The 16,591-nt window shown below is 43.6% G+C and overlaps 1 protein-coding gene across 1 annotated transcript in view; it reads right to left on the bottom strand.

Moving 5' to 3' along the window:
- Positions 1-16,591, bottom strand: part of OBSCN (obscurin, cytoskeletal calmodulin and titin-interacting RhoGEF) — a 183,002-nt gene that overhangs the window by 114,556 nt on the left and 51,855 nt on the right. Inside the window, exons 26-35 of the mRNA XM_009994678.1 lie at positions 16,168-16,434; positions 14,705-14,974; positions 13,651-13,917; positions 11,931-12,197; positions 10,315-10,581; positions 8,968-9,237; positions 7,809-8,075; positions 6,756-7,022; positions 4,336-4,608; positions 2,502-2,768 (exon numbers count right to left, since the gene is read on the bottom strand). Coding sequence (XP_009992980.1) covers positions 2,502-2,768; positions 4,336-4,608; positions 6,756-7,022; positions 7,809-8,075; positions 8,968-9,237; positions 10,315-10,581; positions 11,931-12,197; positions 13,651-13,917; positions 14,705-14,974; positions 16,168-16,434 — 2,682 coding nt within the window. The remainder of the gene's footprint in view (positions 1-2,501; positions 2,769-4,335; positions 4,609-6,755; positions 7,023-7,808; positions 8,076-8,967; positions 9,238-10,314; positions 10,582-11,930; positions 12,198-13,650; positions 13,918-14,704; positions 14,975-16,167; positions 16,435-16,591) is intronic.

The raw sequence follows: 16,591 nt of genomic DNA, 5'->3' as shown, positions 1-16,591 counted from the left end.
TTTTGGCCTTACCTACGGGGGCCTTCTTCACTTTTATGAAGTGAAAGCCAAGAGGATAAATTCTCACATCTCTTCTTTGCCACAAAGCCCCCAGTTTCAAACCAACGGACAGTGGGAGATGGATGAAACACAGCCAGCAAAGCCAGAAAATGCTGAATTCAAACATCAAACCAAGTGGTTTCTGCTGTCTTACAAATATTCAAACCAGCTACTGAACTGTGATGCAGTTGTCCTGTGGCTGTTGAGAAACTAAAGCAAATTCGTCTGTTCTCCTTTCACATCTAGTTTGGGACACCCAATGTCACATGGCTCCTGATTTTTTGTTTGGCTGGTTGGTTGGGATTTTGTTTGGTTTTTGTTTGGTTTGGTTGTTTTGGGGGGTTTATTTTGTTTACTTGTGTTGTTATTTTTGCGATCTGCTCTTCTGATGTGACCCTAACAGACAGAGGGAAGCTACAGCAGTATAATTTGTTGTAGTCATCCTTATGACTTGACTCCTTCACAACTACTGGTGAGGTCTGACTCCAGGTGTCTAGACCCTGCATCCACCCACACCCTTCTTTGTGAAGGGAAGAAGAGATCTGTTGTTTAACACTCATTATGAGTGGGGGGTTTTCCTAACAGAAAAATTCCTCTTCATCACAGGTGAGATCCAGGTCCTACTAAAGTCAACAGAGGCTTTTCTTTTTTGCATAACAACTGTTGGAAAAGCATCCTAATACCAATATAAGACCTTGCAAATCTGGACCATCAACCATCACCTTTCTTCCTTACATCATCAAGTTCATCTGCTTCCTAACACAGCAGATCTCAGCCTTAAGTTGGCTTGTTTCTTTGTGCTCTGGGTAAGTACTGTGAGAACCTGCCCTCCCTCTCCCTGCTTGGAGGTTCAGATTGACTATTTCAACAATCCAAATGCTTGTTATTCAAACTGGCTTCTCTAATCCAGGTGCAGCTTCCCACCAGCCCCTCCACAGCATGTCAAGAAGAGCTGCATGCAGGAACATCAGCTGGTCAGGCTAAACCCAAACTGTGCCATCAACAGCCCCTCTGTGTCTGCCCAAGCCTGCCCATGTGAATGAGAAATTTTGTCTATAGGAACCAAGCTCCTCCTCAGCCTCAGGCTGGAGAAGTGACTCAGGACAGGCTGGAGCCATTATAACATGGGCAGTAAAGAATTACAGACTGCTTTGGGTTGGAAGGGACCTTAAAGACCATCTCATTCCAACACCCCCTGCATGACAGGGACATCTCCCACCAGACCAGGCTGCTCCAAGCCCCATCCAACCTGCCCTTCAACACCCCCAGGGATGGGGCAGCCACAGCTTCCCCGGGCAACCTGTCCCAGGGTCTCACCACCCTCACATCAAGCCTTGGAAACTGCATCTATTAGAAAACTACTTCAGGATCTCACTATTGCCACCATTACCTGTCTTTACTGTTGACTTACACACCACATTCATAATTCCCCAGCTGATTCCAGTGGTCCTCCCTACCTGTTTCAGTATTAAATCATCTATCTTGGACATTAATGACCCGATTTTTCATTGAAAGTCATTCTCCCAGATGACAACACTGCTGGCTGGAGATCTCTACATTTCCCCAGGGTGTCCCATCACCCTCACAGGAAATAATTTCCTCCTAATACCTCATTTAAATCTCCCCTCTTTAGCTTGAAACTGTTCCCCCTTGTACTGTCACTCCATGCCCATGTCAGAAGTCCTCTTTCACCTTTCCTGCAGGCTGTTCAGGCACTGGAAGGTGCTCTAAGGCCTCCCTGGAGCCTTCAGGATGAACAACCCCAACTCCTTCAGCCTGTCTCCATTGTAAAGGTGCTCCAGCCCTCCCAGCAGGTGAGCCTGGTTTTGACACATCCCAGACCCAGCACTTACCTAATGTACATTCTGCTTACCCAACGTGCTCAAGGAAGTACATTAAATTCTAGTGTATCTAAGAAGAGAACTTTTGCCCCAGCTCAGATAACAACCTTTCAGGTAGCACCTCCTGCCTCATCATGATCTTCAGAATAAAAACTTTGAGTGCACTACTCTCAATCAATTTGGCTGCCTAAAGCAATTACCCAGGCAAATGTGGGAGTATGAGAGAGACCTCCTTGGAGAGAGCCATCAGTAGAGACAGCTTCAGAAGGTGATTCACCCTTTCTCTGCGTTACCTCTTAGGTGGGTTGGATCTTCTACAGAGATGCCCATTGTCCTCTACGGACCCACTGCCCTCTTCTCCAGAGAGCTTCAGTGCTTAACTTTGCAAAATCAGGCAGGAAGAAGGGTTTTCCTATGTCACATTCTGTCACTTCCCTGGGTGCAGTCGTGGTGGTGGACACCACACACATGACTTGGTGAGAACCTCTCCTGCACTGTGGTGCAAAGACATGAGGTTTCTTTTCAGTTCAGTTCCACATTTTTTATCATTTCAATTTATCACTCTGACCTCAGTGTTAGATGACAAGTCAGGACCCCAACCATCACTCCAAGAGTTCTTACCCTTGACAGTAACAACCGCACTACTTTTAGCTGCTCCAGCCTCACACTCATATCTGCCACTGTCTCTTTCTTCTGCCCTGTGAATGACAAGCTTGGCTTCAAATCCCGACCGGCTGACGTTATACTTGGAAGAATTCCTAAGGCTCTTCCCGTCTTTGCACCACTTTACAGGGATGTCTGACTTGGAGGTTTCACAGTGAAGGATCACATCCTCTCCCTCAGTGACTTCAGTATCAACCAGCTCCTTTGTGAAGATGCAGGGCTTCTCTAGAATCACATAAAAACCGTCTGAGATGTTTCGCAAGAGGTGGGTGTTTCCCCGATCACAAGTAATCTGTGAGATTTGCATCCAAGATTACTTGTATCAAAATTACAGGTCAAGGTTAGTAACAAATAATTTGGTGATCATGGTTATGAAGCCCTCAAGATGGCACCAGTCACGCCATAAGGTGGTGATTAGTAAATACCTGACACCAGCTAGAAGAAACTGAGAAGACAATATCCCTGCTGAGGAATACAAATCAGCTCATTCTCACATTTCTCTGAAGGTAAACAAGATGGAGACAGGATTTTCCTAAGCCCTTTTCCACATGAGCTGATTAATTTGAACCTTCTAACTGAACGTGGAAAAGTTAATTCTGCGTGAAGTGAGGTGCAAAATCAGTTTCTCAGAACTAGGAAGATAGAGCAGCTCTCATCAGTATGAGTTCTCTAAAAACCAGGCAGATAGTTGAGAATGGTCATGTTGGGTGTCTCTCTGCCCACTGGAAGGTGACAGAAATATCCAGAGACCAGACATTCACTTCCAACATAGGTCATTAGCACAGAGAAGATGAGCTGCTCTGTGGAAGTGCTTGTCTTTCCACACAGCTTAGAGAAGTAGCCAAAGCTAAATACCAATGGCTGAATTGGCCAAGGTAGATCTTATCCCCCCTAGTTTAATGCTCATTAATTCATTAAAATCCAATCAATCAGATGACCAGAACCTGGTTTTGGTACCATAACATTACCTCTTAGTGTTTCCAAAAGGCAACAACCGTTTTGCAAATAAAAACCTTTTGTTTGCCTTCAGAAAAAAAATATTAAAAAAAAGAAAATAGTCTGGTTGTATTTCTATAGAATTGGCAAAATTCAGGCAAATTTTGACAAAAAAAAAAAAAAAAAGTTCTTTGCAAGAAACCTGGTGATTCTGAAAAGTATGAAAATATGACCTGAGACTGTGGAGACTGTGTGGTTTACATCTTTGGGCGACAAGAAATGTTTATGTTTTCAGTATGAAAACACCTCTGCAATCCTGCCCTTGGGCTGTCTGACATTAATATTATTCCCTTGCTATAGAATTGGACTAACACTACAGTTTTAACTCAGTTTAACTTCCAGGGAAAACAATGAATTGTCAACAATCAACAGCACAGAACACGTAATATTGCCTTTCAAGCAATGAAAGCTAAATAAAAAACTGATTGCTTGCACTTTTCTTGTCTTTTTTTCCCTTTAACTAACTGGTTACTCATCACCCTGCCAGCTCAACTCAAGGAAAACTGGACAAGGCATCCAATGCATCATCACCACAGTAGAAAATTCCCAGCTGAAGTCCAAGACATTCCCATCTAAGGTCCAACAAACACACTGAGAGTTGCCCAGGATTACAAAGTGTCAATCCCCAAGCCCCAGCTTCATTATATAGGTAATACTATCATTGGACATACCCAGACATACATATGCTGGGGCCACATTTGTAGCATTTCTATTCTTTTTTTCCACCTACCCACGTTAACCCATATTTATTTCTACCCATCCTTTCCTCTCCTGCAGGTTTTGATGATTGAATTACCTTTAACAACCAAACTGGCAGAGGTTTTCTTATCACCAGCTTCAAACGTAATGACCCCCGAGTCCTTCAGTGAGAGTTTTTTCAACGTTAGCAAGTGATATCCACCAGGCTGAGACTGGATGTCATTAAGTTCATTGGTATGGAGTGGGGTTTTATCCAAAAACCACTGCACTTTGCTATAGTCTACAGGAGAGATTCTGCATTTGAACATGGCAGATTCTCCTTCTAACACAGTGACATCCTCCAGGTCTTCTGTTATTAGCACTTTATGGCCTGAAAGGAACATAGACACATCAATTACTGGAATCTTCAGTTTCTAGCATGAAAACTAATAAGGAAAACTCCAGAATTTCCCATGTGAACATTTCAAGAAAGAAATACGTTCATAATAGAGAAGACTGAAACACAATTCCCACTCACAGGAAGATAATTTATACAGGACATACACCAAAATAGGACACTTTCAAAGCATCAGGACAGATAGAGCAGAACAAGTAGCCAGTACAATGCAAATCCTCTGTTATAAAGTTTCTCCTAAGGGAACTACCTGGAAAGTCTGGAAAGCTGCAACTCTGATAGCTTCACTGGACTTTAGACAAGACTGAGAATATGATGACATCCCCAGGACATCCCCATGTCATTTCCCCCTGACATCCTCCCACAACAACCTCTCTGCTCTTCCAGAGCAAATACAACTTGTTTTCTATGGGATAGGACCACCCACCCTCCACCTTCTTTGGGCTTAGTCCAACCATAAACACAGTGGGAAGGGGTGATAATATTTGACTGTAGCTTTAGTAAAACGCAACAGCCATCAGAGCTTGTCTGTACAGATGACACAGTGGGAAGGGGTGATAATATTTGACTGCAGCTTTAGTAAAACAAAACAACAGCCACCAGAACTTGTCTGTACAGATATAAACAGATATATGAATGCTTAACCAAATAAAATAAGGTTATCTCTCTATACAAAGATACATCTGAGGTTGCTCCTACTTACAAAACCAGCACAGGGAATTTCAAATCTTTTTTTCTTGAGCTTTGTGACTGACAAGCATTTTTTCACTGCGAAAAGTTAGCGTTAGAAACCCCACAGGCAATTCAGGTAGCTCAGGGCCTAAAAGCCATAGTGGGGATTAAGCACACTTTGCTCCTCAAAGCTTCTCTAGCAGGCAAAGGAGTCACACTTTACCCCTTGGTCTTCAATAACTAACTATAATAATTAATAAGTGGACAGTGCTACTGTGTTTCTGTGTGACTGCTCTTAAATTGTTCTTCCTAATCTCTTCATTGCTTCATCTGTTTCAGCTGAAGAGTTTCTCCCAGCTGGGTCTCCAGTGAGGGAGCTGGGAGGAGCAGTAGCAACCAGACCTCATTCCTTTCCCTGGAACACTGCCCTGCTGGTACCATTGGCCACCAAAGCTCATTTACTGCTGGGGCCATCAAAGAAATGCTGCTTGGGTTGCACTCTTCAGCTGGAGGGTGTAACTCATGTCTAAGTCCCAGAGAGACATTAAGCATTTAAAGATCCTTGGACCACTCATTTGCCCATCTCCTCTTAGCTACCACTACTGGAAAAAGGCACTGAGGGATATGAGGAAAAGCCTGGAGGAAGAATAATTTTTTCTCTTATCTAATAGCAGCTACTCTGAACCATATCCATCACATGTTCACATAGGAACACCAGCACGGCCTCCCATCAGCATCTGGGGTTTTAAATCATGACAGAATCACAAAATGGTTTGGGTTGGAAGAGACCTTAAAGATCATCCAGTTCCAAACCCCCTGCATGGGCAGGGACACCTCCCACCAGCCCAGGTTGCTCCAAGCCCCATCCAACCTGCCCTTGGACATTTCCAGAGGTGGGGCAGCCACAACTACTCTTGGGCAACATGCCAGTGTCTCACCACCCTCACACTAAATAATTTCTTTCTAATGCCTAATCTCCCCTTTTTCAGCTTGAAACCATTTCCCCTCACCTTATGACTCCAAGCCCTTGTAAAAAAAACCTTCTCCATCTTTCCTGGAGCCCCTTCAGGCACTGGAAGGTGCTCTAAGGTCTCCCTGGAGCCTTCTCTTCTCCAGGCTGAACACCCCAACTCTCCCAGCCTGTCTCCAGAGCAGAGCTGCTCCAGCCCCCTGAGCATCTCTGTGGCCTCCTCTGGACTTGTTCCACAGGAGGAGTCAAATCATACCCCAAGTACTCCAGGTGTAATTGCTTCAAATCAACAAATTGCTCTGCACATCCAGTTCCATGCTCCTATATTTGTGTCTACATGGCTTGTACAGTGTATGAACATCATCAGTGAGACAGAAATCAGAGGATCTGCTACCCCTGTGCTGAGAAGTAGATCTGCCTCTGCATATAGTATTTCCAGGTGGAGAAATGGGATGTACAGTCATATTCCTCTCATGCCTACCTTGCACAACCAGCTTGGCTCTGGACTGGGCATCACCGATGTCACAGGTGTAAGTGTCACTGTCACTTTTCTCCAAGTTATTTATGGTCAGCTGCAGGACTTGTCCTTTCTGTGTGATCTCATATTTCTTGCTAGCCCTGAGCTCAGCTATGCCTTTCCTCCAGACCACAGAGGATGCAGTTTTCTCACTCTGGCACATAAAAACTGCAGTTCCACTTTCATTGACTTTAAGGTCTGAAAGTTCCTTGACAAAATAATTAGGTTTTTCTGGAAAGAAGAAAGAGGGAGACAGAGACAGGTTTGTTACCCAAATTAGTCTAGTCCTGAGCAGAATGAGTGGTCTTGAGTCCCCTCTGCTATCACTGGTAGAATCACAGAATATAGAATAATAGAATCACTTAGGTTGGAAAAGACCTTTAAGATCATCAAATCCAACCTTTAACCCAGCACTTCCAAGGCCACCACTGCCCCATGTCCCTCAGCACCACATCTACATGGCTTTGGAATCCCTCTAGGGATGGGGACTCCACCCCTGCCCTGGGCAGCCTGGGCCAGGGCCTGGCATCCCTTTTGGAGAATATCCAGTTCTTAATATCCAATCTAGATCTCCCCTGTAATAACTTGAGGCTATTTTCTCTCATCCTATCAGATGGAATGGATCAAAGAAAATCACCAGATTCACTTCATTTCTCAGGACATATGAGGTAACATATTTCCATAAAATATTAACACCATTGTCCAGATACTGGGGAGGTCTCACCTTGCAGACCACATATAGTTTTGACCACCCATATTAAAAAAAAACAACAAAACAAACTAATTCAAATGGCCAGTTTTTGTTGGCTCATTAAGTAGCACATAAGATTCTTCAGTACTTAGAAGGTGCTTTTTTCAGAGATTTTTTCTAAAAGCTTTTAATCCATCACATTTTTTTTTGAAAACTAAAAATTGATTCTGCTTGGGAAAACAGAAGAGAAGAACATCTCCCCCACAGGCTGTAGATATTTACCCCAACTTCTCTACCTGCCGGCCCCTATGCCAGCTTCAACTCACCTTGCACTGTGACCGTGGCTTTTGTTTTAGAGGCCTCTGTCTCACAGGTGTACTCCCCACTGTCCTTGGCCGTGGAGTCATGGATGATCAGAGTGGCCCGTGTTCCCTCTTGGTGCAGCTCGTATTTCTGGCTCTTCCGGATGGCTTTGCCATCCTTGTACCACCTGATGCTCACATCAGGTTTCGACAACTCACAGGTCAGGCTGATGTCCTGCCCTGCTGCTGATGTTTTATCCTCCAGCTGTTTTGTAACCTCAGTAGGTTTTTCTGCAGAGAAGGGGGTGAAAGTAAAGGGAGCTTTGAATACACATCGTCGTCATCACTATATGGTTGGGGGCTTTTTGCAATTCCAATATCCAGTAAGTTTTCACATTCACCAATAAAGGATTGATTTTATGCTAGGGAAGGGAGGGAAAAGGTAGTCTTGCTTTTTAGTGCATATCAATTGGAGTTATGGGCTCTCAGTGAGTATTAATGATTGCTTACAGGAACTGGGAACCAGGAGCTAGGAACACTAGCTCAGGCTGCTCCAAGCCCCATCCAGCCTGCCCTTGAACACCTCCATGAATGAAGCAGCCACAGTATCCCTGGGAGACCTGTACCAGTGTCTCATCACCCTCACACTAAAAAACTTCCTCCTAATGTCTAACCTAAATCTCCCCTCTTCCAGTTTCAAACCATTACCCTTCAACCCACTGCTACACACCCTTGTCCCACGTCCCTCCCCAGCTTTCCTGGAGCCCCTTCAGGCACTGGAAGGTCCTCTAAGATCTCCCTGGAGCCTTCTCTTCTCCAGGCTGAACACCCCAGCTCTCCCAGCCTGGCTCCAGAGCAGAGCTGCTCCAGCTCTCTGATCATCTTCATGGCCTTTCTCTGGACTTGCTCCAACAGCTCCATGTCCTTCCTGTGTTAGGGGCTCCAGAACTGGACACAGTAGTCTGGGTGAGGTCTCATGAGTGGAGCAGAGGGGGAGAATCAACCCCCTCAACCTGCTGGCCATGCTTCTTTTGATGCAGTTGAATTTCTGGGATGCAAGTGCATATTGGTGGCTCATGTTGAGCTTCTCATTGACCAACACCCCCAGGTCCTTCTCCTCAAGGCTTTCCTTATGGAAAGACCGACAAGAAATCAAACCCCAGGATCTTTCTGGCCTCCTTACCTTTCACAACGAGAGAAGCCTTGGAGGTCAGGCCGCGGGCAGTGAAAATTACTTCCCCAGCATCATCAGCATTAACATTTTTGATACTGAGTGTATATTTCCGACCCATGTTGGAGGCTTTAAACCTCCCACCACTTTCCACTTTGCTGCCGTTCAGCGTCCAGTTGAAATCATCAATGCTTTCATGGGACAAAACACACTCAAAAGTGCAGTCTTCTCCCTCGTGGATTTCAGTGTTCTTCAGCCTCTTGGTGATGCCAATGTTCAGCTCTGGAAGATAAACAGCAGGTCAGTATATGGAGAAAAAGCTTTTATGATTGACATGAGTAGTGGCATTGACATTTTTTTAGCACATCAGACTGGTTTATCTATAGGATGGGCAGGGCAGCACTGCAGTCTTCACAGAGATATTTGACATGGGAAGGTTTCTTCAGACATTATCCACTCAGAATCATCACAAATCTATAGAAACAATGGGCATGTGAATTTCCTGTTTTTTTTGCTCTGGAAGGACCGCATGGAGAACATCTCATTCCATGGAGAAAAGTCAAGATTCCATGAATCAGAGGGAGGAAAACTGTCAGACAGGGAGCCTCTGGAACAATGTGTGAGATTTTTCTTCATGCTGATGTGAGAAACTGAATGTTTGTGTTTGGTAACTTGTTACCATCCTAACCCTCCTGGGGATCAAATCAGACAAATTCAAAATCCTCATTATCAACATGAGACTGAAAGCCATGGACAATCCTCTTTCCTTCAGGCAGCCACAAAAATGAGAGGCTGAGAGGACAGTTGCTGGGTTGTACAATACACAGTGTTGTCCTGCTTTAGTGTTCCCACAACTGACCTTGAATGAATAGCTGAACCATGTGACACATAAACTGCAGGGTTGTTTGGGGTTTTTGGTTTGTTTTGTTTGGGGTTTTTTTGGCTGTGTTTCTTTTTTTGTTTGTTTTTGGTTGTTTTTTTTTTTGTTTAGTTTTTGTTGGTTGGTTGGTTTTGGTTAGTGTTTGGGGTTTTTTTTGTTTGGGTTGTAGGTTTGTCTATTTATTTATTTATTTCAAATAATTAGTTGCTCTTCTGGGAGGATTTTTCCACTTCAAGGCTGTTGAGGAAGGAAACACTGTCAATACCTCAACCCATAAATCTTCCTGAAACACCAGATCCAGTCACACAGAAGAGCACTGGGGGATGGTTCAAACATCTCCATGTTACACGCTAAATTCTGTTAGAACTGCTCAAGAGTGGAGGCCACTGAGGCTCATGGAGGAACAGGTGTGAGACAAAGTGACCAACCCCACCCACATTCACTGCACCCCTTGACTGGCCATGGTCTGCAATACCTACCCCGAACGTTGACCTTCGACTTGGCAACATCTGTGCCAATATCACAAGTGTATAAACCTGCATCTGCCTTTTCAAGGTCGTGGATAAGGAGGCACAGGGTCTTCCCAGATTGTATCTCCTCATACTTTTTACCAGCAGTGAGCTTCACACCATCCTTTTTCCAAACAGGTGTGACCTTCTCCTTGGAGACCTCACATTCCAGTTTAACCACGCTTCGCTCCTCACCAAAAACATCATCCAAGGCCTTCATGAAGACAGCAGGCTTCTCTGAAGGTGAAGGGGCCAGAACAGAGATCAATCAGGATATCTGAGTTGAGACATTTTCAGCTGCTACCAAATATTTAAAGACAGATTAAGGAAAACCTTGACAGTGCTGATGGTACCAATTCAGAACCTCAGAGCCTCACACCTTGTGATGGGAAGGAGTTGTAGGAAGATCAGGATTCATTACTGGGAGGATGCAGTATGTAAGTGGAAAAGTTAGAAGGTGGTTAGAAGAAAAATGTGGGAAGAGAAGTAATTGGGATCTTCATCTTCTAAAGCCAGAAAGCTGGCACTGCTTCTTCATGAAACAGGATTCATGCAGTAGGAGCAGCAATAAAAGGATATTCTGCACAATTTCCTCACTCTCCTGAATTTTTTGCTCTTCCCTTTATCTAGTTTAAAATATATTTGACACAGCATATATTTATATGGGGAAATTTTTTACCAGATACAGAAGTCTGGAGGAAGAGGAATTCCTTGACTCTCCGAGTGGATAGAGTAGAAAAGTTAAATTATTGAAATGCTCTGGGAAGAACAAATGAGTCATGATCAGGAGGCAAAATGAAAGAAGAATCATCTCTCTGCAATTAGGAGGTTATAAAGGACATCAGACCACAACTTTCAGAGAGAAAAGCTCAGAACATTTGTACTTATGCTTCCAGTCAGATGATGGAGTTAATTTAGGGTAAAAAAACACTCTGATCCACAGGTGTGCTGCTAAAAAAAAGTAAAAATAAATGTAATTTTGAAATTTTGATGTGAGTTTTACCTTATGTCTCTAATATGCCTAAAACAATTCACCCAGCTTCCTGTGGCTTAGCTGCTGTTAAACCACAGCAACTCAGAGGTGTGACCAAACTTGAAGACACACAAAGGACAACAAGCAAACCTTCTCCTTGCAGGTTCAGTTCAACTCCAGAGTTGGTGTACTAAAGTTATACCCTACCTTTGCAGGCACACTGAAGCTCAGCTCTTTACAGATAAAAATCTAAAGATAATGACATTTTATAGACTATATATATTGACTAGACCAACAAGTAAAGGAAATTGCTCTTGAGACTGTCCTCATGAATAAAAGGATGAGCTGTGGGAAGTTTTGGCAGGACAACAAAACAATCTTCCTTAGAAAAACCATCAGCTAAAGCAGAAACTGGAAGAAAACCCCTGCATACCTGTTGGTTGGCCCCAGAGAGGTGAAGCTTACAACCAGAATTACTGCACTGATACACAATAACATAATACATAGCATAATACATAACATAACACATAATATAACACATAACATAATACATAACATAATAACAGCTCCTTTGCATCTCTTATTTACATCCAGCAATGTGATCAGAACCCACCTATCACCTTCAGACGCACACTCTCTGACACCTTGTCTGACTTCATGGTCACTGTGCCAGCATCCTCAGGCTTGACCTGCTTCATCGTCAGCGTGTAGCATTTCCCAACGTTCCTGATGTCATTGAAGTTGTTGGTGTAAAGGAGGGTGCCATTGAGGAACCACTCCACGTCCTCATCATCGTGGGACAGCTCGCAGGAGAAGACAGCAGAACCCTCCTCTTCGATTTCCACGTCCTGCAGGTGTTTGAGCACTTCTACATCACGGGCTGTGGGAAACCAAGGTGCACCATCACCACTGTTACCATAAATCAGTACTGTTGCCACAAACAGATTTCTTAGTGTTTAAGGTTAATTAGATTATTTCGTCTGGTCAACTGTACACCCTGGGTCATGACATTTTCTTGAATTGGTTCTTAATTTGGTTCAACAAAAAAAAAAAATCTGTTAAAAAGACTACTTTGTCCACACCCCTCAGTTCTCTTTTAACACATAAAACTGATTGCTTTATTTATTTTTAATTTAAAAAAATATAGGTCTTTCTAAAATGGTGGTGATGTTACAGTGATGCCTAATGCCCCACAGAGCTCCAAGCCCTGTGTGTTCATCACTGCATGTACACATTAACACATTATAACTAAATCATCCCTGACTCACTGCTGGGAAAACACAAAGAAAGAGATGGAGAGAATGGGTTTGGTCCCAAACAGCAACTACAAAGAGATTAAGCAGCTTGCTCAGGTTTAGGGAGCAACAGGAATTTAATTTTCCTTCCCAGTTCTCAGCCAGAGGTTTCTCTTTGCTGCTTCTCCACCCATTAAATGCTGTTTCTCAAGGATTAGCTAACTCAGAAGAGGGTTTGGGGAGTACCAAATAATGCTGTCATTTGGATGAACCTCTTCAAGGCCAAACTGTTATCAAAAGCTGCTTCCTGGACTTCTGGGAATGATTCCATGGCTCACCTCCAAGTCTTACTGAAAGTGATACAGTGATCATCTTTTCTTATAGTTTCCCAAGAGGTGAAGAACTGGCTAAAACCAGTGCCATTCTAGGATGAGGTAGAACATCATTATGAATAATACATCTCCAGCAGATATATAAGCTGACACAGTGGTCAGGACAAAACCACAACCAAGATCACCAGAATGAGAGGCTTGTAGCAGTTTAACATAAAGGACATTTTTAGCAAGAAGTATTAAAGGTTCTAGTTCTTCAGATGAAATGGAAAAGAAGGTACCTTGAGAAAGACACATGAATTTCTGCCTTACTCAGGTGGTGCCCTTCCATCTGCACTACCTACTCCATGGTGAGTGTTGGATTTCAAGTGTCATGGAATATCAACACTGTGTGTAACAAAGTCAGTTCACTTAAGCTATTGCAGTTATATGAAATTAGCACCTGCAAACTGTGGGAATCTACCTCCACTCAAGAAGAGAAATCCAGAGGGAAATACTGAAGCATGAAGATACCATAGAATCACAAAATGGTTCAGGTTGGAAGGGACCTTTCAAGGTCATCTAGTCCAACCCCCCTGCAATCAGCAGAGACAACTAGATCAGGTTGTTCAGAGCCCTGTCCAACCCGACTTTGACTGTTTCCATCTACCACCTCTTTGGGAAACCTGTTCCAGTGTTTCACCATAAAAATAATCTTCTTCATAAAAATAAATGTCTTCTTTATTCCTATTGAACAGGCCAACCTCCCTGCTGCAAGATCCCCTACCTTCCACCGTCAGCGTGGCCTCGGTCTCGGCATTTCCAGCCCTGCACTTGTACACACCAGCATCCTCAGGCTTCACCTTCAAAATCTTGAGCTCTGCTGAATACTCCTCCAGCTTGATTTTGTACTTCTCAGAGGGCTCGATGGGTGTGTGGCCCTTGAACCACTTCACTACCTTTGGAGAAGGCCTGAAGTCACAGGACAGGATGACCGAATGGCGCTCCAGAGCTGTCTTGTCCTCCATCTTCCTGGTGATCTGTATGTGGTAATCTGCAAAGTGGGGTTGGGGAAGAAGAAAGGATCAACCTGAAGAAGAGGAAGGTTTTTCATCTGTATTTAATGACAATTAATTCAATATATGTTGCCCACCACTGTTTTGTGAATTACTCAGATGATGCTATAGGTTCCTGCTACAGGATTTGCTTTAAAGCCAAAACATGATGATCTATAGTGGATGTTGGTATCTATATCATAATACTGTCCATTAACTGGACCAAATGCGTGGGCCAGTGCTGGTTCAGTGCTTACTGAATTGCTCTCTAATTGAAGTTTTTATCCAAGAGAAAATTAAAGACAAAACAAGGACTTCAGGACGTGACTGGAGATATTTACTATGGTGACAGTGGAAGATAAAAAGCCTTGAAGCATTGTCCCAGATCAAGTCAATGACAAAGCAGATTAAGTAAATGAGCTATCAGACTTGTCTAGTTCAGAAATAGGACAAAATAAACTCTCCTGGAAAATGTAATCCATTTTGTCCTCTTTGGTAAAGTCAAGAAAAAAACCAACCCATCTTAGTTCAGTAGATTTGAACATCAGGCACTCCAAACTCATTTAATTATATTCCTTCCTGAGACACCACTGTCTCATTTCATGCATCCAACATTGTGCCCAACAACTTGGAACTGGGAACTAAGCAGATCTTCCAGGTATACATCAATTTCCAGCCCCCAGTGGAGCCTGCACATCAGCCAGTGTGTCCGAGAAATTACTTGCCAGGGACTGTGAGAGGGAGGATCTCTCCCTATCTAATTCAAACCAGAACATATCAAGTTACCTCTGACCAGCAGGTTTGCTGTGGATTTTGATTTGCCAATGGAGAACTGAATGGTGCCTGTCATGTCAGCTTTGGTTTTCACTATTGTCAGCCGGTGGATGGTGCCTTCTTGCTGCATGATAATGTTTCTGCCAGCCTGTAAGACCTCTCCCCTCAGAGACCACTTGGGTGGTTTCACAGATGGAATGGATGTCTCGCATTCAAAATTGGCTTCTTCGGGCTCAGTCACATCCTCATCACACAACTCCTTCACAATATTGATGGATTGCTCTGGGTGAAGGATGGAATGAGAAAGCAGAGATTCAGGAGACGTGACAGAACTCTCTCATTAGTATCCTGCACACTCATGTCATCTTTTTCTGCATTTTAATACTGCACTTATTGGTTCAAAAAGCCTCAAAACATCATTTTTCTTCCCCCCCCCCCATAAAAATAAACATATATTGCTTGTCAAATGTCAGACAGTGAGACTGTGACACAAGCTCAAGAGAACCCATATCTCCTGTTTCCCAGTCCTATTTCTAAAACCACTTTCCTGTCCTGATACCAAGCACTTGGCACTATAAAATGAAAAAGAAATTCACTGAAATGCAAATGCTGATAATGAGAAAGATTTTGGTTGGCTACAGCAACTTTTCTCTGAACAACAAAGTACATTCTTTGGCACATCCCTGGAATGGGAATTTCACCACGTTCCTTAGGAAAATAAACCATCTATTCATTTTGCAGGATGTTCCTGCATTTATAATCCAAAAGGAAGGCATATCAATGGACTTAGAGGGAAAAAAAATCAACACAGAATGAAAATACTTTTTAAATTATTTTGTGTTTTGAAAGTGAATGACAAGGGGTTTTCAAATGAGCCAGTCCTTCTTCCAGCATATCCCTGTACTCAGCACGGGTGAGGCCACACCTGGAGTGTTGTGTCCAGTTTTGGGCACCTCAATTCAAGAGAGATATCGAGGTGCTGGAGTGAGGACAAAGGAGGGCAAGGAAGTTGGTGAAGGGCCTAGAGAATAGATCTTATTAAGAACACTTGAAGGAGCTGGGAATGTTTAGTTTGAGGAAGAGGAGGCTGAGGGGAGACCTCATCAGTCTCTACAACTGCCTGAAAGGTCATTGTAGAGAGGTTGGTGCTGGTCTCTTCTCACAGGTAATCAGTGACAGAACAAGAGGGAAGGGCTTCAAGCTGCAGCAGGGCAGGTTTAGACTGGACATTAGGAAAAAAAAGCCTCACGGCAAGAGTGGTCAGACACTGGAACAGGCTGCCCAGAGAGGTGGTGGAGTCACCATCCCTGGATGTGTTGAAGGGTCATTTGGATGTGGTGTTGGTGGAGATGGTTTAGGGGAGAACTTTGTAGAGTAGGGATGATGGTTGGACTCGCTGATCCCAAGGGGCTTTTCCAACCTGAAGGTTCTATGATTCTATGATCCCAAAGGGGGGAAAAAAACGAGTTTACTACCTTCAACGAAGAAATTAGCACTGCTTTTGTCATCAAAGGCATCACAAGTGTAGGTGTCCTCATCCTCATAACCCGCATCGTTGATGATGAGTTTCCGGTAGACGCCCTCGCTCACAATTTCGTATTTGTCACTCGGGCGAATTTCAACGTCCTTCTTGTACCACCTCACTTTGGCATTGGCACGAGACACCTGGCACTCCAGGACCCCCCGATGTTTTTCAAGAGCAATTTTGTCTCGCAAAGGCTTCACGATTTTTACAGGCAGCTCTGAAAGGAGTAAAGCCAGATGGGATAATCAGCACAGTTGCCACGAAAAGTGCCAATTAAAAGCTCGTTAGAAATACTTCTTTTCTTTTTGGTTATTTGGGTGATGATAGGAATCTCCACAATGATAAGCACTCAACGAGCACACAGCAAGGGAAAG

Source organism: Chaetura pelagica, unplaced genomic scaffold (assembly GCF_000747805.2).
Source record: "Chaetura pelagica isolate M959 unplaced genomic scaffold, ChaPel_1.0 scaffold130, whole genome shotgun sequence".
Taxonomy (NCBI): domain Eukaryota; kingdom Metazoa; phylum Chordata; class Aves; order Apodiformes; family Apodidae; genus Chaetura; species Chaetura pelagica.
This window is presented reverse-complemented; position numbering and strand designations above follow the sequence as displayed.